Source organism: Tauraco erythrolophus, chromosome 7 (assembly GCF_009769465.1).
Source record: "Tauraco erythrolophus isolate bTauEry1 chromosome 7, bTauEry1.pri, whole genome shotgun sequence".
NCBI classification, from domain to species: domain Eukaryota; kingdom Metazoa; phylum Chordata; class Aves; order Musophagiformes; family Musophagidae; genus Tauraco; species Tauraco erythrolophus.
In genome coordinates, this window is record NC_141471.1 from 36,142,997 (window position 1) to 36,170,227 (window position 27,231).

Genomic DNA, 27,231 nt, shown 5'->3' on the forward strand with positions numbered 1-27,231 from the left:
CGTCAGCACGCCTTGCCCCGCCCCCCGCGCGGAGGCCGCGTTTCGCGCGGCGAGCGTCGCTCCGGTGCCGGCGGTGCGGCCGTGCCCGGCCGTGCCTTCACGCTCCCCGGTGCCGAGCGGCGGGAGCCTGTGGTCGCTTCCCGACAGCTGGCGGGCGTCGCCCCGGTGGCGCATGTGCCCCTGCGGGGGTGGCGGGCCGCCGGTGTCCGCGGCGGTGAAGGCGGCGGAGCATGGCCGCCCCCGGGTCGGAGAAGAGCAGCAAGAAGAAGACGGAGAAGAAGCTCGCCGCCCGCGAGGAGGCGAAGCTGCTGGCGAGCTTCATGGGGGTGATGAACACCATGCGCAAGCAGGTACGGCGCAGGTGGCGGCGACGGCGGGGCCTGGGGCCGCCTGGCGGCTCCGTCGCGGGCCGCAGTGGGGGCCCGGGGCTTGCGGCGGCGACCCGCGGGCGGCTCCTCGTCGCCCGGCTCCGCCGCCGCTTGAGGCTCCCGCGGAGCCGAGCAGAGGGGTGCTCGGCGAGGCTGTCGGTGCCGGTGGGGTCAGCGCTGCCCTGCAGGCAGAGCCCGCCTCCCGCCCGAAGGTTTGCTGGGGTTTTCCCGTCTTTTGAGTTTTCCTGCGGTGAGTACTTGGGAGGCCGGTACCGCCGAGGGCGTGAGCCTCTCCGGTGGGCCCTGGCCGCTGTGAGTGGTGACTCCCGAAACGCTGCCGTGTGCCGACGCAGAAAGTGTAACAAGTTCAGATTTTACTCGCAACGGGTTATTGTTGGCGCTGAAGGCGGAACACGCGGTGGATCCGCGTCCTTATCTGGGAATATCTCTGGTGGTTCTGCCCCATGGTTAGGACAGAAGTTGAACTACAGTCGGTTGCTGAGTTCTTCCAGGCAGAATATTCGCGGAGCCGTTTTCAAACAGAAGCCTGAGGGGAGTTAAAAATGATGTTGGTGCTGGATTTTAACCAGGAGCTCTTCTCTGAACAAATAGACTCTGCACCCCGTGAACACTATGAGGATAGTGAAGCTGTAGTGGGAGGAGAGGGATGACTGGAACCATGGTTCGGTTTCACAGGTAGCATTTCTTCTTGTGCTTCACACTGAATACATCTGGCCATCTCACTGAGAAGCCAATGGCAGCATAGGGGGCTGGTGGCCTCATCTTTACAAATTCTGACCTTTTTGGCAAATCAGATTCCTAGATCTATAGTCCAACGGTTATATTAAAGGTGACTCTTCTGTTTACCAATGGAGCAAGAGTGGTAACTGAAATTATGATTGTATAGGTGGATTTCAGTTGAGCTGTCCAAACTGAAAGACATGCTGATTTTTTTTGTTCTGTTTTGTTTTCTTTCCTTTCCTCCCCTTAAAAAGCTCAGACTTCTTGTACAAGAGCAGAATGATGATCTGGGTAACTCCCTACATATGAAGAAATCTTTTTCCTTGGACGATGAGCTGGCTCGATTGTGGTACTATGGTTCATTTAAAAACAATGATGCAGAGCCAGAATTAAAGCTGACTCTGAGGCCAACTGTTCAAGTGTTGGGTGCTTCTTACTTGGCACTGTCATGTGTTGTATCTTCTAGGGTTTAGCAGCTTCTTTCCCAGTGTTAGTCTTGCCGAAGGCTCAGTCCAGCTTCTAACGATGTATTCATCAGCAATCTGGGTCTTGGCGTAGCAAGTGATATCAGAGTGTTGACTCTGCTTTTCTCCAGCACTTCAGCCCTGCTCTCTCACGAAAACGCAGTCAGTTGTGTGGTCTGCATCAACCAATTCATGCAACTAAGCTCCTATGTATGAAAAAACAAATTGGTTTCAATAACTTCAGGTAGAGCAGTTGAGACTTAAAGCCTATGATGTTTTTCTGTGTAGGCTTTGTTTCTGTTTCTAATTGAGTAAAGATACTGCAAGGTGTAGCCGAGTTCAAAACTCAACTCATCACAGTTTAGCTCATACCTCTGCCATTGTTGACAAGAGGATGCCAGATGCTGTTATGCTTTGGAAAAAATATTGCCCTCTCTTAGATGTACGTACAGCCCCTTGCACAGGGAAATCACAGTGCTTTACTGTGTCACAACTCCAGTATGTGGCACCATGTCGTTGTTCTGTGTAAGTATCTCGTCTTTCAGTGTAATAGAGTGCCAGCTCTCATCTGGTTATGAGTTACTCTAAACAGGGGGAGAGAGAGAATTAAGATTAAGTGCTGTAAATCTGTGCGTACTTCTGATGCAAATTTCAAAATTTGTTATGCCTGGAGAGGTGCAACTCTGAATTTTGCCTACCAGCAGAGTTTCATGGAAACTTCTAACCTGACCTCAGATGGTGACTTTGCATATCCCACCCAGTGCTGACCGCTCCAGAAATTCTTGCATCGTTCATGACGCTTATGCTTGTTTTAGGAGTTGCTTGTAAGAGGAGGTAACTATTACTGGAGGGACAGGAGGAGGTGTGATTCTATAGGATAAAATTAGGAAGTCAGCAGGAGCCAGAGGAAAATATGCTAGTTAGCTTATTAGTTGTGCTAAAGTTTAAGAGGATTTATAGGCAGCTCGCTCTTCTTGTATTTTGATTAAGTCAAGGGCTATGCTGTGGTTATAAAACCTAAATATGATACGAGTTAAAAATTTCCTGTGATGGAAATAGCAGCATGCATGTGGAGCACTAGCTATTTAAATGCATTAGTTTAAGGCTGTAGGAAAATGGGCCATTTGGAAAGTACAGCTAATTTTAAAGAGGCTGCTTTCTGCGTGAGCTGTGATCTAGAAGCAGCCTCCCATGAGTATGGGAGTTTAAAGTAAACTATGGACATACCTGCACTTAGTACTGGTAAGACGTTGGGAGCAAGTACATTTAGTGTCTGGAGGACTTCTTGCTTATCTCCAACATGAGACGGCGCACATCTTTATGGGTTTTACGGAGCTATTTGACAGTGTGTGCATAAATCCTTTGTTGCAACTTTCCAGCTGAGTGGTGATCAGCCAAGAGTGAAGTAATTGAGGATGAAGCTGGGGCAGAAGTTGCAAGGTGTTGCTGAACCTGTTATTTGGAAGATGAAGAGTCCTAATGCAAGCTCACGCCCTTTGGTTGATGTAACACCAGTCAACTGTTGCCTCATTGAGGCAATTCAGTGACACCAATGGGTCCTTCTAGAAAGAAGTACAGAAATCCTCAGAAGAGCCATAGTTGAAATGGAACAGTCAGACCCAGAAACATCCCAAGGAAAGAAAGGAAAATGATGGTCTGTTTCAGTTGACAAATACTTCTTCCTGCACCCAGAGAGACCTTAGAATATCTGAGGTCCTTCAGATGCTGAGCCAAGGCACTAAATGTATCTTAGAAATGCAGCATGGAGTTCAAGCAACACTGGCTGCAGGATTTTACGGTATCTTGTATTGCTAGTTTCCAGTGTTTGTTTTGAACCAGATGTGCTAGGAATTTCAGCTTGAAAGGATTTCCTCTGAAAATTTTCTCAAATGGTCTCTTTTTTTTATTGTTGTTTCAATCCTAAATGGTTTAAAGCTACAGATGCACAAAGGACGATGTGTATCACCCCCCCCATCTACCTTCTAATTAAAACAGTTTTTAAAAATATATCATTTATATTTTGTCAAACGTGCTTCTGAGTGTCCTTCCCTTTAAGAAACTAAAAAAAAAAAAAGTTTATTTGAAGTGGCTGCATATATGGATTATCAGCCTTGTTAGGTGTGCCCTAGATAACATCGTCTGTTTGTGGAAAACATTCTTGCACTGTTCTAAGCAAGTACATACTTCGCACAGTAGAAGTGCTCTTTTCTAGGGTTGATATTGGGATGGATGTAGGTGAGTGTTTCTGAAAGTAGTTCCTTGAAATTAAGGTAATAGTCAAAAATGAATTCCTGTTTCTAGGAAGCAGTGCTGCTCAGTTTTTCTTTCTTAAGAAAGAGGATGTTATAGTCAACTGTAGTATGGTGTACATTTATTATAGTCAATATATTGTCTCCTGACAGCTTTTATAAATGCTGTCACTCTCCTTTCTCCTTGTAGTGCATGACAGTTCACATGTAGGGGAGAAACCAACTGCTTACATACAAGTAGCAAACAAATGAGAAATAAAAATACTTCTTTTGTCTGGAAGTTAGCTAGTTGCTCATCAGGTGGCACCAGAAGTGGTATTTTTGGGATATGTTTTCTTAATGTTCCATTTAATGCTTTGAACTTGTTCATCGCTTTTACTCTGGTTGGGCAATATGATAACAGTCTTCAGATATGAGGTTCCTATGAGCTTCTTTTGGAAATCAACAGCTGAGTAGAGGAGAGATACCGATGGATGAAGAGGGTGTAATGTAAGTGCAGCCCCTGCTAGATCCCACAGAGCCTACAGTATTCAAGGCTGATGTAAATGCCACAGGAAAACCTTAATCAGAGTTCATGTGTTATTTGTGAACATCCTTAAGGTCCAAGTTCATGGGTATACTGAACTTTGCTAGTTTTCCAGGTTACTGAACTTAACTTTGACTTTCAAAAATATTTTTATTACATAATACTCTTAGTTGTGTGGATTAAGGAAAGCAATGAATTTCCATAAGCTGTTTTTAAAGGAATATTATTGACAGATTTCTTTAAAATGTTGATCTTTGCATTTGTGTTTTTTTCCTCTGATTTAGAAAACTCTATGTGATGTCGTTCTTATGGTTCAAGAAAGAAAGATCCCAGCTCACCGTGTTGTGCTTGCTTCAGCCAGTCATTTTTTTAACTTGATGTTTACTAGTAAGTCTGTTCAAAACTGATTGATGTAAGCTTTCGTGATGATGTCCTGCTAGACTTGTGGCTGACTAGCTGTTTATTTTATGAAAGCGATTAATTTCAGGGATAAATATAAGTGAAGATTTCCTCCTTTTATGTCCTTCCATTCATCTCTGTTCACCCTTCCCCTCAATTTCCCTTTAACTTGCTTTTGATCAAGTGAAGTGTTACCGCATATGTAAACTCTCTTATTATTGGCGCCAACACACTGTATGTTGGTCTCCCTCCCTTTACCTGAAAATTGGGAGTTTTTCTCCCAAGACAAAATTTGTCTGCCTCATTGCTTCCCACCATTAGGGACTTCCACATATAAAATGAGCTTTCAGAAGTGTAAATATTCTTGCATTTATGCTATCTTTATAAATTCAGTTGTGTAGTATCTATCTTACTTTTGTGTGTCTTATGAATTGTAAAAAATTACTGGGCTATGAAACACATTAAAGTTGAGTAGAAGTAAAATAACTGTGCCTCGCGATGGTCAGCTTCTAACCGTCTGTGGGCAAACTTAGTGCTGCGTCTGGATGTGCCGAGCTCGGAGCTGTCTCTATTGTTATCAGCTTGAATGTGGAAATAGCTTTTGACAGTGCAGCATGTCCTTCCTGTTTTTGGTAATGCTAACTTGGCAGGCTGCACTCCAGTCAACAGCGTCTATGACCTTTCCTATTTAATAGAGTTTATAATATTTTACATAATACAAGCATGCACACCCGTCACTTATCTTGTTTGTCCCTGGCCTCTTTTCTTTCCTGACTTGCGTTAGTAATCCTGGGAAAACAGCAATCAATGGTGTGCAGTTCTTAACAGGTTCCCACTTTGTATAATCACTTTCTTTTCTACTGTTTGCAAAATGTCCAATAACTGGAGTGACTTCTTGATGTAGTTTGTCTTTTAATTTATTTGCAGCAAATATGCTTGAATCAAAGTCCTTTGAAGTGGAGCTAAAAGATGCAGAACCTGACATTATTGAACAGCTTGTGGAGTTTGCTTATACTGCAAGGTAGGGTTTTTTATTTAAAGCTGATAGTTTTTCTAGGAAGCCTGCCAATTGTAAACAATAAAATCTTAAAATAATGCTTTTATGATTAATCAGTTTTGTTGCCGTTATAATTCTTCACTTTGTTTAAAGTTTGATGTGACTAGACCTTCTATCCTTCATACTTTTTCCTTTTTATTTAATCAGTAGAAAGCCCTACAGCCTAAAAAGAGTGGTAGTTGTCTCCAGAAAGCAATTCAAAGCACTTAAACCTTTCAACTTCAGTGTTGGAGTAAAATGATACTTCCTATTGTTCTGAAATTCAGGCCCTTATTCATATCAGCAGAGTTTCTCTTTATGGCTATGGTAGCTATTGCACAGAGCCATTTCCAGGAGTTATACTTTCATCTCAGGACAGGCAGGGTGGATAACTGTTCCGTGAACAGCATTTCCCTTCTATCTCAGGTTGTCCATGTGTTTGGTGGTTGGGTGCTTTTTTTAACAGAGCTTGTGCAGATGACTAGCATTGTAAACAGTACTTCTTCATCGGTTGTCATGACTGATGGATGGCAGGCCTTTCATCTTTGTACTACTGGAATTAACTCTCCTTAGGAAGACTTTCTCCTTTCTTTGAGAAGAATCTTGTTGTATGCCCCATCAGTGGTGAAAGACAGTGTCAGCACCCCAGCCACATGGTTGCCTCCCCTGGTGCCCAAGCCCTTGTCTGAGGGTTCTGTACCTTATCTTGAAGCACTGCTAAACTGGCTGTTCTGCTTGTGCACTCTGGGCAAATTGTCTTGACAGTGAGTTTAGAGAGGTTCTGCTGATGCCTGTTTGGGAGTAGGAGACTGTCAGAAAAAAGGTTCTGTTCATTCTTTGTTTTGGAAAAGTGGCCAATCACGCAAGTCAAAGCAATAGGATGGTGCAATAGGATGGTACCACAGACGGCCTGTGTTTAAAGGCTTATTCTTCAGAATCCAGGGACTGTTTGCTCTTTGCCCTTTGTCAGTAAAGTAGAGCAAATGAAAGCAATTTGGAAAGATCATGAAGGGAGATTGTGTCTTCAGACCATTTGTGAAAGATTCTTGGGCAAATAGCAGGGAAATAATTTTGGCCTGTATGTGAATTGGTGTAAATTGCTTTTTTTTTTTACTATAAAAAAGTAGATAATTTTAGCAATGCTAATTTTGCACCTTCTGTTTTGCAGAATCTCGGTTAACAGCAATAATGTTCAGTCTTTACTAGATGCAGCAAACCAATATCAAATTGAACCGGTGAAGAAAATGTGTGTGGACTTTTTAAAAGAACAAGTTGATGCTTCCAATTGTCTTGGTAAGAGAAGTGCGGACTTGAATTTACTGTTTATTTTTTAACTTTGCTGTTCCAGAAGAATAGGTAGTATTGTCTAAAAGACAGTAATATTTGGCTAAATCCAGGCACCTAAAAATAATTTAGCTCTGAATCTGAACTCTTGCCCCTTGCCATAAACAAAAAAATCTAGCAGGTGTTTTCACCAGTATCAGGGTCCACTGACTGTGCTAGGTCTTATTCCATCTTGGCAGGATCCTGGAGCTTCTTGTTTGTTAGAGAACCTCAGCTGTTTAGTAAGGTGGTGCTTTTAGTTGTTGTTACTGTACTTGGAGACAGAATTTGACAGAGTTGCAATTTCTACAAAACTAGCATATCTTCTAAAAGTATGAACAGGATAAGTTTAGGTTACTTTTGGTTTTAGTTGCTTTTCATTTTGACTGAAATCCATGAATGTCATCTGGGCAGGTTTGATATTAAATATGTTCTGTAGCCCTAATGTGAACTCAGTGTTACAGAAAACGTAAAGAATGAATAGAAGTAAATGCTTTTTCATGCCTAAGATCTGGTGCACTTTATTTAATCAGAAATTAAAGAAAAACTTATTTATAGGTTTTCTTATTGACATTTGTCACCTAATTCTCCTAGACATCTCAATCATGTTACAGATGTTTGTAATACCAATAGAAATGTTTTCCTGAGTATCTGAATTATAATGATTCAACTGACACTTCGGTGCAGTACAGCTGTGGTGCTGAAACAACTGCGCTCTGAAACAACTAGTGGAAGATAGACATTACCTTCTAAGGAAAGTGCCACTTATGCTTACTTTGAGGCAGATTCCCTCCTGTGGTTTTTGTTAACTAGAAAATTAATTATGGTCTCTAACACTTGGGTACTTTGTTGCTAATTTATAGCAAAAAGGGAGATAAAGATTAAATCAATTTTTCCTCTAGGCATTGCTTAAAAGTTGACGTGTTCTGTGCAGACTCATAGGCAAGTACATTTTTTAAAAAGTGTATTTGAAAGAAGCCATGGCTTATTTTTGAAAATTTTGTCAAGAGGTCATACACTCGGATTTTATCTTTCTAGTTTGCATTTTACTGCTTAGAACAGCTAAGGCTAGCTGCAGCCCTTGGGTTGGTGAGTTACTTCTACCCCACTTGCCATCTTCTCCATAGGAGGAGGAAGACGACTGTAGCACGATGAGCAAAAGTTGCTGCTGAAAAGCTCTGTGCTTACCTGATTTCTAATGGGAAGGTTGGAAACGATGCTTCTCAGTATGCCAACCCTTTCCCCTTGCAGCAGTGTCAACGGGACTCTTGTGTTGATCTGCAGCTGACTGTGCTACCTGTATAGAAAAGTCCCAGTTCATTGTTACTCTTGAAGGAAATTGGGCTTGGTGGTGACTGCTGCTGAACGAGCTGGTTGGGGAGGTCGTAAAACCCGGATCCAGTTTCTCAAGCTGTTCTGGTTAGGCTTTGTTATTGTGATATGGCTCAGACCTGGTTAAGGTGTTATCTGCTTTATAATGGGGAAAGATGCAGACAGGAAATAGTGCTAGAGAGACAGTTGATATAGCAAGTGCTGCAAGTCTGACTCTCCAATTAGTTTGGTAGGGATAGGGATCAGATGCTTGTGCTTATCTTAGTTTATCTTGAGTTGCAGATGAGTTATGACAGCATGTGTTTTAAAGGAGAAAAAAAAAAAGTTAAACTGGGGTTGCAAGTAACTCTGAAATTATGGTAATTTTATTCTATTTTAATATATTAAATGTAATTGCAGTTCAACTTCGGAAGGGTGTTTTTCTTAATTTTTCCATCCTAGGTATAAGTGTGTTAGCAGAATGCCTAGACTGTCCAGAGCTGAAAGCCACTGCAGATGACTTTATCCATCAGCATTTCACTGAAGTTTACAAGACGGATGAGTTTCTTCAGCTTGATGTTAAGCGTGTGACGCACCTCTTGAACCAAGATACATTGACAGTGAGGGCAGAAGACCAGGTGAGATCCCTGTTTTGTACCAGCTAAGAGCATTGAACTTTTTTTGATCAAGAACTGGTTTAAAGTATCTCACTTCCGATATTCCTACAGTATATGATGCACATAGTGCTTGCTAAATTGTAAAATAAAAGGTGCATCCTAGCTTGGTCAAAACCAAACGTTAATGAAGATCCACATTTCAAGTGTGATTATTACATGTGTTGTTTCAGTAGGCTAAAAAGAAAGAAGTCATAAAGAGAGCAGGCAAAACAGTTTCCTTTGACAAGATAGCTATAAGGCTTCTGATTCCATAGTACATGAGCTGAATGAAGTTTGATGTATAATAGCAGTTGCTCCCAGATTGGGGTTTGTGTGCTATTGGTGAAAGTGAACTACTTCAAAGTGGTAAGCAAACTGCACCTTAATGGCTCTGGTCTCTACCAGAGTATGGTCTCAGCCCATTTCAGAGAGGAGTTGCTTGTGATAGAACCATATAGTATAGTAGCATACACAAGTTAAGCTTGGGGAACTGAGGGACTTGGAAGCAAGATGAACAAACCCCTGAAAGCTAGATGCATTGACAGTGATGGATTGATGGAAGGCCCTTATTTAGGGAGCGGATACAAAAAAGTTTAGGTGGCTGAAAGGGGCCTGGAGTTTCACTCAAATAAAAGTTACAACCTGTGGTAGAAATTACAATCACAGCTGTCCTGTTTGGAAAGCTTGATTCAGCTTATGGCACAGTCCTCAATGCTTGTTCTTCCTCAGTGCTGCAGGAAAATAGAGTATAGGTGTCTGCACTGCATCACAGAAAGGTGACTGCAGGATGGTTGTAGCTGCTGGGTACTTCTTGTAGCTTCTCAGTCAAATCTGTTGAAAACAAACTGAAATCTTGGCTTTCTAGCTATGCTGTTCCGGTGTTTGAACTAGGTAATTTAAGTTTGTTTCAGTGTGTCGTCATGAGTTGACTCATATGTTTGAAGTGCAACAGAGGGATCTCATAGCCAAGATGGTATGTGTAGCCACTTAGAAATGGATGTTTTCTTGACTGTGAAGTTTAGCTTTCACAGAATTAACATGTTTTCTTCAATGTATTTGTTGCACTAAAAAGCTTCAATGAAAATAAGAGCTACCAAAAGTGGGGGATAATACCAGGTGACTGAATGTGATGGCTAGTTACAAGTATACATATGAGTTATGTCACAGTTCAACATTCTTGCCATGTGCTGAGAAAACTTCAAGTCACAGGTTAACATTCTCAAAGCTGGAAGTGTTGTTTGGCTTGCAGCCAAAATTACACTTTGGAATTTTGTCTACCTTTTAGCCTGTATCTGGAGTTAAACAATAACCAGTTGTTCTGTTACCCAGTACCCCTCCTCACTCAAGGAGGGGAATCAGGAAAAAGAAGGAAGACCCGTGGGTTGAGATAATAATGTACACGGACAAGTGATGTACAGTGCACTTGTTCACCACCCCTTGACCAATGTCCAGCCTGTTCCCGGCTAGCAATCCCAGAGCAGGAAAGTCCTGAAACCACAATCCTGGAAGAGAGAGAGTATGCCTCAGGAGCAGAATGAGGGCTGGGACACACCAAAGATGGTGACCATTGAGGAGGAGTGTCCCCAGCAAGCTTCCCAATTTATAGTGAGCGTGATGTTACATGGTATGGAATACCTATTTGCCAATTTAGGTGTCAGTCACTCTGGTCATGATCCCCCAGGTTCTTGGACACCTGGGTCATTGGCAAAAACAAGTTGAAAAGTCTGTGATCATTATGGGTACGTGCATACTCTGACTGGCTAGAAACTAAACCAAAGTGTTCTCACCAAATCCAGTGCTGCAGTCGTCTTAAATGCAGCTTACTTTAGAGAAAATTGATTCTATCCCAACAAAATCAGGACAAATTTACATTCTTGAAGTTCTGTTGGTAAGGTAGAATGGCATGCTTTGACTTGGCAGCAGGGGTGGAAATTTTGTGTGGGCAGCATGGCATCATTAAAATTCCGTTAGGAAGGTGGCAGCATGCAGTATGAAATGGCAGAAGCTTGCCAGTGATACCATAGGAATCTTGTTTCTTGGGAACACAGCTAGAAATTTGACGTTATACTCTTAACTCTTGTATTGGTATAAAGCGTGTTTACATTTGGCAAAGAAAGGAAAGTAATTACTAGCTGTTCTATTTTTCCTGTATGGAAGCAATGTTCCCATTGATGAAGGGATACAATCTTCCTTGTCCCATTCGTTCTGTTGAATTCCCTTAGCTGATGGAATTGAGCCTTAAACATTTTTTTCATTTCTTTAGTCTCCCTTGCTCCCTGCTCATTTTGCAGAATTATAGCAGAGATGGTTTAGCAGTCCTTCTGAGTAACTTTAATTCTGCCATTAAATGTCTTTCCACATTATATCTCAGTCACTCACCACTGATGACTGTCATCAGCTTCAGCTACAGGAGCAGGTATTGACCCTGCCATCACTTGTAACGAAGTTAGTGCTGACTCTGAGGTGGCTTGGAAGTATCTTAGTACATAGGTAACACTGGATTTTTGTTTCATTCCTTCCTGACCCAGAGGACAATATGCCCCTAAGAAAATCCATTATCTTTTCCTGCAAAGATGAGAGAGAGGAGGCTCTCTGGTAAATTTCTGCAGCTAAAAACTTCAAACAGTCCCCTAAGACACAACAATAGCAAGACATTTGGATCCCCAACACTATGATTTGGTTACAGAAGCAGTTTGTGAGCTGGGGAGACTGTATCAAGTAGAAGCTATTGCAACGTTTCTGGTGAAGTATTACCTGCGTTTGTGATGTGCAACTGGAAGCGTATTAGCCGTAACCTGGTACTGGGGTTACCCACATCAATGTGAATTGCAGATTCACGCTTCCCATTTCGGGGGGGGGAAAGCAAGAAGGCTAAATAGCAGTAGTAGTGAGTTGGGGCTTTTTTAAAGATGAGTTTTATTCTGTGGTTGTGCATTTGTTTTACTTCATATCTGAGCATTTTCTCTTTGGTGTTTGGTTGGTTGTTTTGTTGTGAGATTTTTTTTTTGGAAGATGATGATGGATCCCAAATACTAAACTGTTAGTATAAGTTAATCTCCAACAGGTAGAATAATTAATTTGGAGCATCAAAGTTTTGTTATTTGTCTTACTGTATGGTGATATACTTTATCCTTTTCTTTCCTTCTCTCTTGTTTAAGGTTTATGATGCAGCAGTCAGATGGCTGAAGTATGATGAGCCAAATCGCCAGCCGTACATGGTTGATATTCTTGCTAAAGTCCGATTTCCTCTTATATCAAAGAACTTCTTAAGTAAAACAGTTCAGGCTGAACCACTTATTCAGGATAACCCGGAATGCCTTAAAATGGTGATCAGTAAGTTGACCTCTAGCTGAAATTTTTAATGTTCTGTATAATTAAAAAAAAGTGCTGTAGAATTTTTTAAAATTGTTTGCCTTAAAATGCTCTGACAACATTTTCACATTAAATTCATCTGACTGTGCTCCCTGTGGGATGCTGTTGTTTAGCTGAAGTTGGATTAGCAGAGTATCATGTAAATAAAATCCAGTTTCTGTAACAAAGTGTGACTTTCATTTCTTTTCTCCTAGCAAATAACATGAACTCCATGATAATTCATGACAAGTAATGGAATGGAGATTTTGTCAATGAGTCATTAGGGTAATTGGAAGTGTTAGTGTTCCTTTGGGACAAGCTAGTAACTTCAGTATTGTTCATGTTTATATGTGAATTAATAAAAGAAATATGTCAAAACTTTGAATATTATCAAGCTTCCCTAAGCAAATTAGAATGTTAAGCTTATGTTGCGCTATTTTTACCTCTAATATATACTGACCGTTGAGCCTACAGACACTTGCGTTCTCAGGGACCAGATGAGATAGGGAACAAGCTTCCCTTTTGTTTTTAGACACCATTTGTGAAATTGATTATCTAAGAAAAAAAAGCCTAGATGTTGATAAATATTCTGGAAATAATTTTTAAGTTTTGGTAGCAGTTAACTAGTCAGCTTCATTTTAGTGAGATCTGAAAATGCTACACAACTGTTTTCCCTCAGTCTCAATGAGCAAGATTCAAATTAACCTGTATGTTGGTAAGTATTTGCTGACCACCGACATCTCAGTCGTACTTCTTGTGTGACGTGAGTTGGGTGCATTGTGTAAGAAACAGGGATTTTTGTTTGTCTGGTTTTAGTGGCTTGTAATGTCACTAATATTTTTGCGTTCTTTGGAATGGTTCTTAGTAGAACGCCTGTTTTCTTATACCGATTGTAACTAATACTCTGCATTGTCAAGTGAAGAACAAAAGTGAGGGGTTTTCGTGAGGTACAACGTGCTAGAGGTGCCTGCCTTATTAATCAGAAATAGAAGGGTGAGGAGGTGGGTGTGTTGACTCCTCATTGCATTCGAGTTCCTGCTTTAAATGATGGTGGTGTCCTCTTTGTCGTAGAAACTCACTCGTTTCCACTTACAAAATACTTGGCTCCCAATTCCTCTCCTTATATACTCTTAAGGCTCCCAGTTCTGCTGTTCTTTTTCTTTGGGTTTGCTTCCTTTTGCCTATTTCAATGCAACAAACTTAGTTGCTTGTTAATACTGGCTAAATGAGCTGATTGATCAGTTGGTATGTAACATGAGTCTTCTATATCCATGTCCTGTTTTCACATGGAGCAGGTAGTTTCAAATAGGGTGTAAATCTGGATGTATGCTGCCATCCTCATGTGCTTTTAAATCAAAGCTGTATAGGTGTAACGTAGAAACTTGTTTTCCCTCCCTTCCCTCTCCCCGCCATCCCTGCCTCTGAAACACCCCTTTCCATGCATGGAAAGAAAGCTACACTGGATCTGCAACAGTTGTTGTCTTCCTTCCAGGTGGGATGCGATACCATCTGCTTTCCCCAGAAGACAGAGAAGAGTTAGTGGAGGGTACGCGGCCGAGAAGAAAAAAACATGATTATCGCATTGCTTTGTTTGGAGGCTCACAGCCCCAGTCCTGCAGATATTTTAATCCAAAGGTAATCGTTACCTCAGAATGCATTAAGATTCACTGTTTGTAATCTTATGTGTTTTATTTGCTGATGATATTAACTAAGACATAATCTACAAAAACAGTATTAGGAAGGATGTATTCCCTGCCTCTTGGGTATACAGTTGGAAGAGTGTGGTTAATTATTTTCAAATCTGTGCACCTAGATGTAATACTTCATTTTTAATACAATGATTATGTGTTTGTTTATTGGCAATATTAGATATGGAGTTCTGATAAATCCATCTGAGAATTGATTGGTATGTGCATCCCACAGCCAAAACTAAATAAAAGGTCACCAAAACATCAAGCAATCAGTTAGGAATATATGAAAGTCTATATGCATGTGCATGCACGTATGTGTTCAGAGAATAACTCAAAGCAATTTCTTTTTAGCACAAGTTACCTTCTTGGCTCATATATTAGTGTAGAACCCAGTTTTAGAGTGCAAGGTGGTTTTTCAGTGCATTTACTATAAATATGTAACCACTTCTAAATCCCAATTGTTCACAATTTTGTTAGTTCTTAAGAGTATATAAGGAGAAGAATTGGGAGCCAAGTATTTTGTAAGTGGAAGAGAGTGAGTTTCTACTACAAAAAACTTAGAGATAGCCAATTTAGAGTAAGCAAGCAAGCTTTGCCTGAAATTTGTTTCTATATTGCTTGAATAAAATCAAGCCACAGGAATGGTATATTTTTCAACTATGCAGACTAGATAGTCTAGAAACATCAGCTGCATGCAAAAGGATTATCTATACTCTCTTTTACCAGGCAAGGACATGCAATGATACAGAAAAGAAGGTGCTACATAAACATCAGGGCTTTCTAAGTTATGAGATCACATACATGTAATATTTTGTTGCAGAAATTCTGGTTGTTCTAACTCGGCATATTAAATGCTTGTTATAATTTGAAACAGTTTTGTGTGTTATCTGTATGAACTTTATAGTCAATGTGAGCCCTGTACAATCTAATTCAGAATGAATGAGCCCTTGGGATGTGCTTTGAACTCATCATTCACATTCTCTATGTAAGATAAAATTGAAGCAACCTTCTTTGGGCACCACTCAAGTCTGCAGAAAAAACTACCAGCTTCGCTGGCTTAGTTTGAGAGACATTTAATGTGTATTTTTTATTGGGAATTCCAAATTCCTAAATAATGACCACCTTTTTCCTTCATATGCATACTTAAGTAAGAAAGCAGCACTCCAACTGGGAGCAAGGAGGTGAAGGGAACAGAGCAGATAATTCTTTCCTTTCCAAGGTCTGAGTTGGAGAAGTCTTTGATCAGGGCATTCATCCTTTTCCAACGATTACTCAGTTTTGGCATTTTAGCAAGTTGCAGTTCACCCAGTATGCTCTGACCTTTCTTTTATTAGAAGGAAATCAGATCAAAGTTTATTTCTTTTAATCTCCAGCTACTTATGTTGGAACAAAGCTGATTTTAGGCAGGATGGAAACTAGCTTTCAGACTTATTGTCCCAGTCATTAATTGGCAATGGTATTAGCAGCAAAGTGTGCATGTGGTCTCTTTACCAGCCTGATAGGTTAAATTCCGTAAGCGTGTAATGTCAGTGGTGGTCAGGACTCAAAAGGTGTGGGGGTTGTTGCTACATCACTCTTCATAAACTAATATAAATACCCCCCAGTTGTCACCATGTATTTTCCAAAAACTTAAGTTTGTGTGAAAAAATAATAATCTCAATGCATGCTGAGTGGGAGCAACAGGCAAAGACTTACAGCTAAAAGGAAAATTACATATGTAGTTGGGTGATCTTCAGTCAGACCTAAACTATAATATTACAAATAAATCTGTTTTGTGGACAAAAAGTCATTCTATATAAGTCTTCATAAAGCATAGTATAAAATAGCTCATTTCTTTTTCATAGACTATTTATAAAGGCATAACACCAAAAAAAAAAATTGGAAGAAATTTTGCAGAACTGCCTCCTGTTCAAGCTTTATGGCCTTGCATGTGGATTAATGGGAGGAGGGGTGGGGGGCAGGGAAGAGGAAGGAAAAAAGTGAATAACTGGAGATCTCGATTCTAACAAGCATGTCTTACTTGGATGTTTTCCTAGTGCTTATATGCTTTCTTGGGTATTCTTAGCTAGCCTGTCATGTCTTGTTGAATAGTTTTTACTTACCTCACTTCCAACTCTAAGCTATTTAAATGTCCTTTTCTGAATGTTTTGCTTGGATATCTGAGTTCGAGCTTTAATTAACGGTGACAGTAGCAGCTTATACTCAGCAAACCAAGGATCCAGAACCCCTGTTGGATTAGCGTCACGTGCATGCCAAATAAGTGTGGGATGTAAGGCTCCAATGCTGCAAAGACTGCATCATGTTTAACTCACTTTAATTAGTCTCATCAAAAGCTGATGGAGGTGTAACAGAGCAGAGAATTAAGGTCGTGTATGTACTTCTGCAAGGTTAGGACCTTGGGAAAGAAGTTAGATTTTGGGTTTTTTTCTGTTGAACTGATTGAGTTGTGACCTAGTCCTTCACTTTTGATTTTAATTAAATTCAACAATTTAATTCGTACACATCAGCTAAAGAAACATTTCAAAACAAAGGTTATGTTTCTCCTGAAAATGTTTTCTCAGTTGTGATATTAGTTTAAATAATTCTAACACTAGAAAACTAGTGCAAAAAAAAAAAAAAAATTAGTCTCTAATATCTGTCTTCATTTCCTTGTTGTCAAAAAGGGTTCTTTAAGAATGGACTGGATACTGTGTTGAGACTGATAGCAGTATTACTTCAAGTCTATATTTGTTGTCTTTGCACTGTAACTGGTATTTCTATTGCTGCAAGTACTTCATCAAGAAAACAAAATGATGCAACAGGACAGATGCAGATGGGCACAAAACTTGTAGAGCACTCTGGCACTATTTTTTGTTTTCAGATTCCAACTAGAAATCCTAGGTGTCATATTAACGGTGGTGGGAAGCACTTTCTTGTTAAATTTTCCACAGAATATTTTTTTAAGTGTCTCCCTCCCCCCCCCCCCCCCCCCCCCCCCACCAGTGGGGAATAAAATACTTTTTATGAATTCTTGATAAAAATTTTTACATGACTTTATGGGATTTTGAGGCAGCAATGTGCTTATGCTTTTGAAATAGCTGTCTCTGGTGACCAGAAATGGCTGGATGTTTTAACTTCTTAGCAGTGCAAAATCCAGCAATGGCAAGTAAAAAGTAACAGGTGCCTGCCATCGCTATTTCTTGACGATTAAGGGAACCAGTGTACCTTTTGTGAGAAGACAGAGCTGTAGTGAATAAGCTGTTAGTGGGGAGGTTGTCTGTATTGGGCATGTCTGCTGTTTTCCCTGACAAACTTAGAAGAGGAGGTATCAGCTGAAAATGAGGAAAAAGTCGTAAACAAAACGAGGTACTTTTTCACGTGGCCCATAATTGCATGTGCCATTCCTGTCTCAAGGTCTTGTGGCTGCTACGAGTTCAGGTAGTTTTGATAAGTGATTAAATAAATTCATGAAAGAGAAAAAAAAACCTTTCAAAAACTATTAAATACAAAGATACAGCTTCTGCCTCTGGTGTCTTGCATCACAATTTGTTGAAAACAAAGATCAGCAGGAAAAGTGTCATCATATGCTTATCTTGGTCTTTCTTTCCCTATTCAGCCCCCAAAAATGAGGCTTGCCACTGCTCAGGGCTGTGTGGATCTTGACTGTGGCATAATGCAACTCTTCTGCTTAATTCTTAAATGTGTAGAATGCATAAATTGAAATCAATTCTATGCGGTGCAGGCCAACACTGAAGAGCATTGCAAGAGAATGACCTAAATTGCTTCCTGCTGAAAGAGGAGGATACTGCTCAGTATGCTCAGGTTATGGCTTTTCATTTGATAAAGGTGTAGATGAAATGGTAGCTATGAACTGAAGCCATAAAAGTGGGTCAGATCACAGCCCTTTATAACAGTAAAGGAAAACAACAGGATTTTTTGTAAAAAGTGCCAGAAGTCTGAGCTAGAAAATATGTTGATCTTGCACAATGCACTAAGACATTTTCTTAAGATTTATGCAGCTATTTATTTTGCCATGCTGTAGTATGGCTTTCCTTTCTAGGATGCCCCAGGACCTGTTTCTCATCATAAAGGGCCACATGCACCTGCCAGCTCTTCTTGATATGGGGGATGCCACAAGAACAGATTGTAAGATGTTTTGGACTATAACATGCTCTGCCTCTCTTTCTTTGAACCCCCATGTAGGAGTCGCTGTTCTTCCTCATTGACCAAGATGTTTGAAGTATGTCTTTGCTAAGAAATGTAATGATGTAACGTCTTGTGTGAACCATTACAATGAAGATCATTCAGCAGGTTGAGCTAGACCATCCTGAGGTGGCAGATATCAGTTAAGGTCCCATACTTTCCTGTTCAGTATAGGATACAAGCTATGCTCATGGAATATGTGAGATGCTATTACTGGAGAAGTGTTTCTTGTGCTGTATGCTATCCTGGTCTGCCATCAGTTGCTGAGTTTGGTGTTCTTAAGGCTTTGGGTACCATTACTGCCCATATTTGATACTTGCTGGTTTTGCCAATCCATGCAAAATCAGTTTCTAGGCAACATGACTGCCAGTATTTGTGATGGAGCATTACTCTATTTCTCATACTATCAACTGTGGATAGCTATAGACCATTTGTGTTTTGTAAATTCTGTAAATAAGCTTCTAGTTGTCATGGTAATAAAGTATGTATCAGAGCTTTTTAACTGAGTTGCTTGTCAATTTGGATGTTACCTTCTTTTTCCATTTCCTTTGTTTGGTACATTCTGTATTTTATTCTTTTTTAGAAAGAATCTGTTACTATATGTAAGATGTCTTTTTTCCATTCCTATAAAAGAAAGTGCGATCCTACTTTATTGATCACATGCATTGTTTCTGACATGATAGCAGCAGGAGGTCAATTCTGTTGGGAAAAAAGAAACCTGTTTTTCAGGGAAGCTGTACTGGGTGCACACAGGGAATGAGGAAATAGAAATTCATAATGTCGTGGTTCATTGCAGCTAACTATGTCTGTGTCTAAGAATTTTTCGAGAGTACGCCTGAGGAGTATTCTTCAATAAACAGTATTCATGTTTGTTTTGAAAAGGAACTTTAAAACTGACCGTATCTAAATCTCTATGAAAAGCTCTGTTTGAAAAACACTCACTGTGCAGGTAAGTGTTATAATCTATTAGACATTACCTGTTCTTTGTAATGCAGGATTACAGCTGGACAGACATCCGATGTCCCTTTGAAAAGCGCAGGGATGCAGCTTGTGTCTTCTGGGACAACGTAGTTTATATTTTGGGTGGTTCCCAGCTCTTCCCTATAAAGCGAATGGACTGCTACAATGTGGTGAAGGATAGCTGGTATTCCAAACTAGGACCTCCAACACCTCGAGATAGCCTTGCAGCCTGTGCTGCTGAGGGCAAAATTTATACATCTGGTGGTTCAGAAGTGGGTAAGACACTAAAAATCTTTAAAACAAACCAAAAAAAAAAAAAAAGCACAAAGATAGATACCTGGATTTTCTGGTTTTTGCATGACTGTTGAAAAGAAACTGCACGTTGCCCTGTTAGCCTAATGAGTTTATTTTCCCATATTTAGGATTTTATCCTCCTCACAATCCAACAGCCTGTTTCTGTGGTGTTTTTAAAATGGCTTCACTATACTGAAATGATTAATATTTACATGAACTAGAGCATAAAGTACACTGCAGCTCTTAAGGGTTAACTAGGGACAAGCAAATGTGTTTGGGGAGTCCCACTCTGCATTAAGCTTACTTCTATAAATCCACAGAACTCACTGTGGTTTAAAGCTTTCTGTGATGTACAGCCAGAATAGCTGCACTTTGACAATGGCATTCCTGATGTACCACAGATGTTGGGCCCAGTGAGTGTTTTTAAGGGGCGAGGGGGAAGAGTGAAGAAAAGCTTTTCAAAGTACAGCTTTTGGTGGTGCAATCATACCTGGCCCTGTAAAGGAATTTGTCCCATTTTTCTGTCAACTGACAAAAGTTATCTTCTATTAGTTTGTTGTTCTATTGGTTTGCTTGAGTAAATGGAGAAATACTACTTTCTTTTGATGTTATTACAAAAAAAAAAAAAGACCACTGGGGCTTTTTTCTCTCCCCAAGAAACCTCGTGGATGACTTTTGCTATGTGTTATAGCAACATTGTAAAAATGTTTTTTTCTAAATCAAAAATCACGTTGTCAGCAAACCAAAAGTTGGAATGCAGGTATGCTGTATCCATAAAAATAGAGCTTCAAAGAAATCTGTATTTGGGAGGTATGACCCAAACCAAAAAAACCCACTAAACACTAAAGCCAGCGAGAAATTTTCTAGTAGATCCTTTTGAGTTCTGCCTTGCTGCAGAGGAAGAAGAGGTCATAATCGATGCTTAACGTTGCTGGGAAGTTGTGAGGTTTAGGTAGTGTTACCTGACCTCTGGAATGCTTCAAGAGGTCGACTAGAGCAGCAGATGAGACAGTTCCCAGCTGCCACCTAGTGTGGTCGGTGTGAAATGGCACCTTTCTCATCCCTTTAAAAAGGCTTAGCTGAGGCTGCTTTGGGAAACTTGGAACACTACAAAATCGCCTAAATCTTCCTAGTTCCTCACGGGTCAGTTCATGAGGGAGTATGATGCAAACTTTGATTGTATAGTTTATTTTCTAATACATTGTAATTAGTTAATATAACTGTAATTTAGGAATTTTTCTTTTAAATCTGTGCTGACGTTACTGCACAGTTTTACTTTGCTTTCCATAAGTATTATGCAAGACAAAATAGTAAAAGCCAAAACAGTTTATTTTGCCTGTATTTTTTTTTAAAAAAAAAATAATCTTTGGAATCCAGTGAACACTGCTTGTTTGGAAAAGTCTATCTGTCCTGAATCTAGTATTTTATAATTTGCAGCAGGCAATTATGTGAAACCATTAATTGGAGAAAATGCTGCAGTGTGTTTAGCTGTAGGAAAATCTAGAAATTGCTTGCTTTTTGCATTGATTGAAGAGTTTGGAAAACAAATTTCTGTGACAGTCCATTACAGAAAACATGACTTGTTTGTTTCCCCTTTTTCTATTGATGGGAGTAGTTTTATTTGTAACAGCTAGCAGAGTTTGAAAGCTAAACATACTAAATTCTTCCACTATATTTAGGTCCAGGAGAAATATTTAACATTATACTGACAGCATACTGAAAATGGAAGCTTTTCCTTTTTAAAAAAAAAGACATTAAGACTGTTCTGCTGTATTTCCTGTGGATGAGAATTTCTACAATTTCAAAGCAATAAGGATGTGTATTTACACCAAGGAAGAAAATATGCCCCATTCTATACAGTTTTTTGTGATACTGAGAATTACATGGTAGGAGTAAACAACCTGTGTTTTGGGTCTGCAAACGTAGCACTGTTTTGAGGGTTCAAATCCCCAGCTGGCAGTGAGTGCTGCTAGTGTGACACACTTAATTTTTGGAAGCAGAAAGCCAAGGAAAAAGAGGCACAAGAAAAGGCACCTTTAACTGTTCTAGGTGAATAGATCTGTTGAAACAAAGGGGAGAAGGACGCTGGTTCTTTTCTAAGAAAGTTGTATCCAGCGTTCTCTGCTTTGGCCACGGTTCAGCTAGTTACCTGAGCACAAGTCTTTCAGCTCCCATCTATTTTCAGAAGAAAAATTCCTTTTAATTTCAATAATAGTTTTATTGGCCTTTGAGGGAGGAGTACACAGACCTTGCACTTCCAGAAAATAAGTATCTGCCAGTCCCCAGGAAGGAAGTAAAATGGTGAGGGGTAGCTATCTTGTGATTTTTAATAATTCAGGAGTACACTGTAACATAATCAAGCTATCTAATTGCAAAGGCAACAAGTATTCTGGGAACTGGGCAAGTCACATTGCTTAGAGAAAAAAGACTTAATGTAAATCTGTACTAAGTTTACGAAGCTGGTTTCATCTTCACATCTGACAGTTCGATATATTTCCAAGTAGTGAGAGTAGTGCGAGATGATGACAATATGATCAGTAATGTATGTACATCTCTGTTCAGTGTTTATTCCAACCCACCCACCCATGCCCCCGAAAAAAAACCAACCTTATAATTTGTTTTCAAATACGAATAGCAATTTTATAAACTTACTTGCGTATTTTGGAACAAAGGAGTCAAAAGAATTACAATTCTGAATAGTCCCAAGTTTCACGTTGGCTAGTTCTGCTTTTGGAGGTGGGAAAGCAGCTTTCCCTTTTCAACTAACAAATAAAGCATCAATTTGATAATTACTGTTAGACTCTTCTCATGAAAGACAACCTTAAAAATTAATGCTACTTTGGTGGGTTTCTATTTTTTTAAGGAAATTCTGCACTGTATTTATTTGAATGCTATGACACGAGAACAGAAAGCTGGCACACAAAGCCTAGCATGCTGACTCAGCGATGCAGCCACGGAATGGTAGAGGCTAATGGTCTCATTTATGTATGCGGAGGAAGCTTGGGAAACAATGTTTCTGGAAGAGTCCTAAATTCCTGTGAAGTTTATGATCCAGCCACTGAAACGTAAGTATTGTATCAATTCCAATTATTTTTGGTGACTTCGGGCTTTGCTTGCACTGTAAATAACTGAAGTATAGATTAATAGGAAGAATTGTATGTGGTAAGGAACTTCCCCAAGTTAAGCAGTAATAAATCAGTTATTTGTAGTTTTACTTAAAAGGCAGTTTTTCTTAAGCAGCTTTCTTCCATATTTCATTTCACTTTTATTTACGTATTTCATACTTATTTTCTAGGACCTAAATAGTGAGTTTTCCTATTTTGTTTGATTCTCTTTTTCTTCAGGTGGACTGAGCTGTGTCCAATGATTGAAGCCAGGAAGAATCATGGGCTGGTGTTTGTGAAGGACAAAATATTTGCTGTGGGTGGACAAAATGGCTTAGGTACTATAATTCTATTAATTCTCTAGCTGATCATACAAGGTTTCCTGGGGCCTTTCTTCTTTTGCAAATAATTCATTCTACTCTGTGCAGCTGAAAAACTTTGAGCAGTACCATAAAACATGTCCTGTTGTTGTCACATCATTGTTGCCTTCCTTCTTTCACCCCGCTACTTCACTGTATCTTATTTTTCAAAACTCGTCAAATTCAGATATGTGCACGTACAGTAGCCCAGTTCTGCAGTAGCTAATGTGGCTAAACCAGTCATCTGAGGAAAGATTTATTTTATTTTTTTTTAGTTCTTCATTATGTATGTTGAGAGATTTTTAGCATTCTTTTAAGAGACAGGTAAAGGTATAGCAGCTCTTTTGGGAACTTCAGTCTAAAGACTTAAACCTAGTCAGCTATTTTAAAGTGATGAGACTGCCCTAGTTTTGAAATATGACTTACTGCCATGGGCAGGTCATTTATGATCTGCCTATTTCCTTGTCTTTAAAACTAAAACAATAATAGTTTATTTCCCAGGAGAATTGAATTTTAATTACACAGGGTTTCTGATGTGCTTTTCAAAATGGAAAATTCTCAGCAATTAGGTTTATTAATCATTATGGTAATTAGAATATTTTTATTTCAGAGTAATGCTATTTTAGAATATAGCTTGTATTTAATTAGCTACTAAAACTATTCCAGAATGATTGATTCCTAATTTTGATTAGGTATAAGGAAGAAATTTTTTACATTGAGGGTGGTGAGGCACTGGAACAGGTCGCCCAGAGAAGTTGTGGATGCCCCATCCCTGGAAGTGTTCAAGGCCAGGTTGGATGAGGCTTTGAGCAACCTGATCTAGTGGAGGGTGTCCCTGCCCATGGCAGGGAGGTTGGAACTAGATGATTAAACTTTAAGGTCCCTTCCAACCCAAACCACTCTGTGATTCTAATGCAAAAATATCAGTAGATGCATTTTTTTCACAAACAACAGAGAAGAGTTATGTCTGGGGTGAAATAGTTGTACCTCTTAACATAACAGAAAGGTTTCTTAATCTCTCAGATGTAATAATTCATGACTGGAAGTGAAAACTGTGGTACTACTATTGTTAAATAGGGATAACAGAATGTTTGTAAAGTGTAGTTGTAAAGATACTGTAAAGTAGCCTGTTTCCTGAAGAAATAAATCTTATTCACAAAATCTACTTTCCTTTGATAACTTTTGATTCCCTGGTCCTTTTCAAAGGAACTTGGGCTTTTAAACTTCAATGATTTTCATATTGTAATGAAGAGAGACATCCTCTACCAGTAAATGACCAATTTAGATGAAGGTACTGGTGACTGCTCTACAATAACATGCCCTTGATATAGAGAGGTTTCAGGTGGCTTTCGAGTTTGTCACTGGCCACAAATCTGTAAGAAATTCAGCATTGTTAATTCTTCTGTTCATGAACTAACATGTTAGAATCTCTAGAAAGCGTATAATCTGAAGTTTGTTACAACACATCTCGCTTTCAGTCTCCTTTTTACTTTTCTCTGTTTCTGTGTTTATAAATAAAGGGTAAACAGCTAGTTTAGAAGCCTGTGGCCTTTTTTTAAGTTTTTTTTTTTTTACTCTAGGATTTATATTTTAATCTAAACCTTGAAAATAAAGACTAAGTTTAATGAAGCATTTGTATGCTCTAGTTCAGTCCGTATGGTATAATGTAATAAGCAATTATCTATTTCATTGCTTTGTAGGTGGCCTTGATAATGTAGAGTATTACGATATCAAGATGAATGAATGGAAGATGGTGTCTCCAATGCCATGGAAAGGTGTAACAGTGAAGTGTGCTGCTGTGGGATCTATAGTCTATGTCCTAGCTGGTTTTCAGGGTGTTGGTCGATTAGGGCACATTCTTGAATATAATACTGAGACAGACAAGTGGATAGCCAACTCCAAAGTCCGTGCTTTCCCAGTGACGAGTTGTTTAATCTGTGTTGTAGACACTTGTGGGGCAAACGAAGAAACTTTAGAGACCTGAAGACCTGTAGGAAATGCTGAGACGTTCTTCAAGGACTTGGGGAAAGATGGCTATTGGTGCTTTGCTTCCATGTTTTACTGAATCTTGTTAAACTGAGTCATATGAAAAATGGAGATGCCGTCTTTCAATTTGTATATACAGCGTATTGTATAACATGGATTTTTGTCATGCCCATTTTCTTGTCTGGTTTAAGAGATGGGGATGTGTTTTGAGAATCCAGTTACCTAGCTGAGATCATATGGCATCTTCCTTTAAAAGGACTCTGTGTGTGGCCTTGTCAAATGTAGACCAAATCTAGTTATTTAGAACTCAAAGCATTTGATGAAGACAAGATTTCTGGTTAAATGACGCTTTACTGAGCTCAGTTGCAGAGATTCTTCATTTAATAAAGGTGAGTAAATGCAGCTTGGATCATGAGAAATAGGAACAAAAATTTTTTTCTCATGTACACCTACCTGCAGAAATCTCACTAGGATGCAATAAAGTGTTTTTTCCTCAGGAAAGATTGAGGACAGTAGTATAATAAAGATTCCCATGGCAAATTGGGATAGGTTATGCAGCTCTCCAAATTACGATAGCTGCCCTCCTCCAGTGACTTTCTCCATCATTTGCATGATTGCGTATGAATTTTTAAAGTTTGACAGGCCATATATATATATACACAGATTAGAGAAACACTTTGCTAATAACATCTTTGGCATTTTGGGGCGCTTTCAGAGAAAGATTTTGATTTTTGTTATTATACTGAGGTAGGGGGATGGTGGGGGAAGACCTCAATAATTGTGCGCTATAATTAGCAAGTTGGAAACTTGGGATTAATTTTCAATATATCTTCCCAGGCATCAGACTGTACATACTGTAGATGCCCAACCATTAGCAAAGATGGGAACAGAAATGGGAAAGCAAAGTCAATACAAAAAATGTATTGATTTTTCTTCTTGAAAATGACTGTGTTTAAAATGGCATGAACCAAGTCATTAAAGATACTTTATAGAAGTCTTCTAAAGTTGCTCATGGTTATTGATCTCTGGTTTATATGCATATAGTTCTGTAAATGTTTCCAGCCAAGATGGTAGTAATTTTCTTACAGCATAGAAGTTCAGCCTGTCAAGCTATTGGTGTCAATACTGTGTACATCTTCCAACTTCTGGAAAACTATACAGACAATGTATATATGTCTGTCCTGCTCCCATGCTGGTTTATTAATATCTTAGTCCTCATTTTGTCACCTCTCTTCTAACTTGCTAATTTTTTCAGGTCTGTTTCTATGATACTATCAAGTTAACTTAAAAAGTTGGTCTTTGCCTACCTGTACCTCGAGCACTGCCGGTGGTGTGCATTTTTAGAATGGTACAATTCTTAAGATCCTCCAAGTTCTCAGAAGCAGTATAAATTGCAGTTTTCTGAGTCAGCGCTTCTTTCTAGACTTCTCTTCATCCTAACAACTCGTACAGAAAGCAGTGGATAACTCCTGAGCTTACTAGTGGTTCCTGCGACTCAGTTCTTTATTCAGTAGTTAAGTGAATGCTGTAAAACTTTTTTTTCCATTCCTCCTTGCCGTTCCCTTCTTCTGAGCCATGAAACAAATGTGTCACCGGTGTCTCTGATACTTCATTCTAAAATATTGTAAAACTGGTGAACTCTGCTTTTTAGGTTGTAGAGGCTCTTGGATTATCGTATTTTTCCTGTCTGCTTTTAAAATTGCGAAGCACCTCTTTCTACCTTTATTCAAGGCGTTAATAATTGCTTTTAAGCTCCTGAAAGACTCTCTAAGTGCACAGGAGGAGAGGACTTGCGGGCCCCAGTTCCTCGCAGGCGGCCCCGAGCAGCTCTCCCGGCGGCGGCAGGGCCGCGCGCCGCGCCGCGCCCCAGGCGCCTCGGCGCTTCCTTGCGGGCTCCGCGCTCCGCGGCGGCGCTCGCCTTCCCGTGCACCCGGGAGGAGGCCGGCTGGCCTTTTTTCCTCGGCTTTCACCTTGCCGTGCGCCCCGACCCACGCGCTCGGGCATCTGCAGATCGGGAAACGCGTCCGGCAGGCGGTACCCGCCCCGTCGCAGGCCCCGCCGCGCACCGCCGTGTGTCCCGGTACCGCTCGCTGCGTGGCGGCCCGGCGGCAGACGTGCTCTTCTCGCTCCGGTGCCGCAGCGGACCTGCTGCCGCCGCCGTTCGCGACGCGGCGGCGTTTGCGCCCGTTGCGGTACCGGCGGCCCGAGGCGCCTGCTGCGGGGCGGCGCCG

General features: G+C 40.1%; 1 protein-coding gene across 4 annotated transcripts; it reads left to right on the forward strand.

Annotated features, from left to right (window-relative positions):
* The first annotated feature begins 203 nt into the window (after nucleotides 1-203).
* Nucleotides 204-25,979, forward strand: KLHL7 (kelch like family member 7). 4 transcript variants are annotated; one of them, XR_015222270.1, is made up of 12 exons: nucleotides 204-350; nucleotides 4,633-4,735; nucleotides 5,675-5,768; nucleotides 6,952-7,076; nucleotides 8,880-9,055; nucleotides 12,232-12,406; nucleotides 13,917-14,059; nucleotides 19,293-19,533; nucleotides 22,415-22,616; nucleotides 22,896-22,993; nucleotides 24,221-24,305; nucleotides 24,715-24,742. XR_015222270.1 is itself a non-coding variant. In XM_086615072.1 (11 exons), exons 1-11 carry the CDS (start codon nucleotides 231-233, stop codon nucleotides 24,996-24,998), a joined length of 1,761 nt encoding a protein of 586 aa, XP_086471198.1. In that variant the 5' UTR covers nucleotides 204-230; the 3' UTR covers nucleotides 24,999-25,979. The 4 variants fall into 4 exon arrangements, 3 of the variants coding, with proteins under 3 accessions (XP_086471198.1, XP_086471200.1, XP_086471199.1); XM_086615072.1 differs by lacking the exon at nucleotides 24,221-24,305 and having other exon boundaries at nucleotides 24,715-25,979; XM_086615074.1 differs by lacking the exons at nucleotides 204-350; nucleotides 24,221-24,305 and adding an exon at nucleotides 2,994-3,227 and having other exon boundaries at nucleotides 24,715-25,979.
* Nucleotides 25,980-27,231: the final 1,252 nt, after the last annotated feature.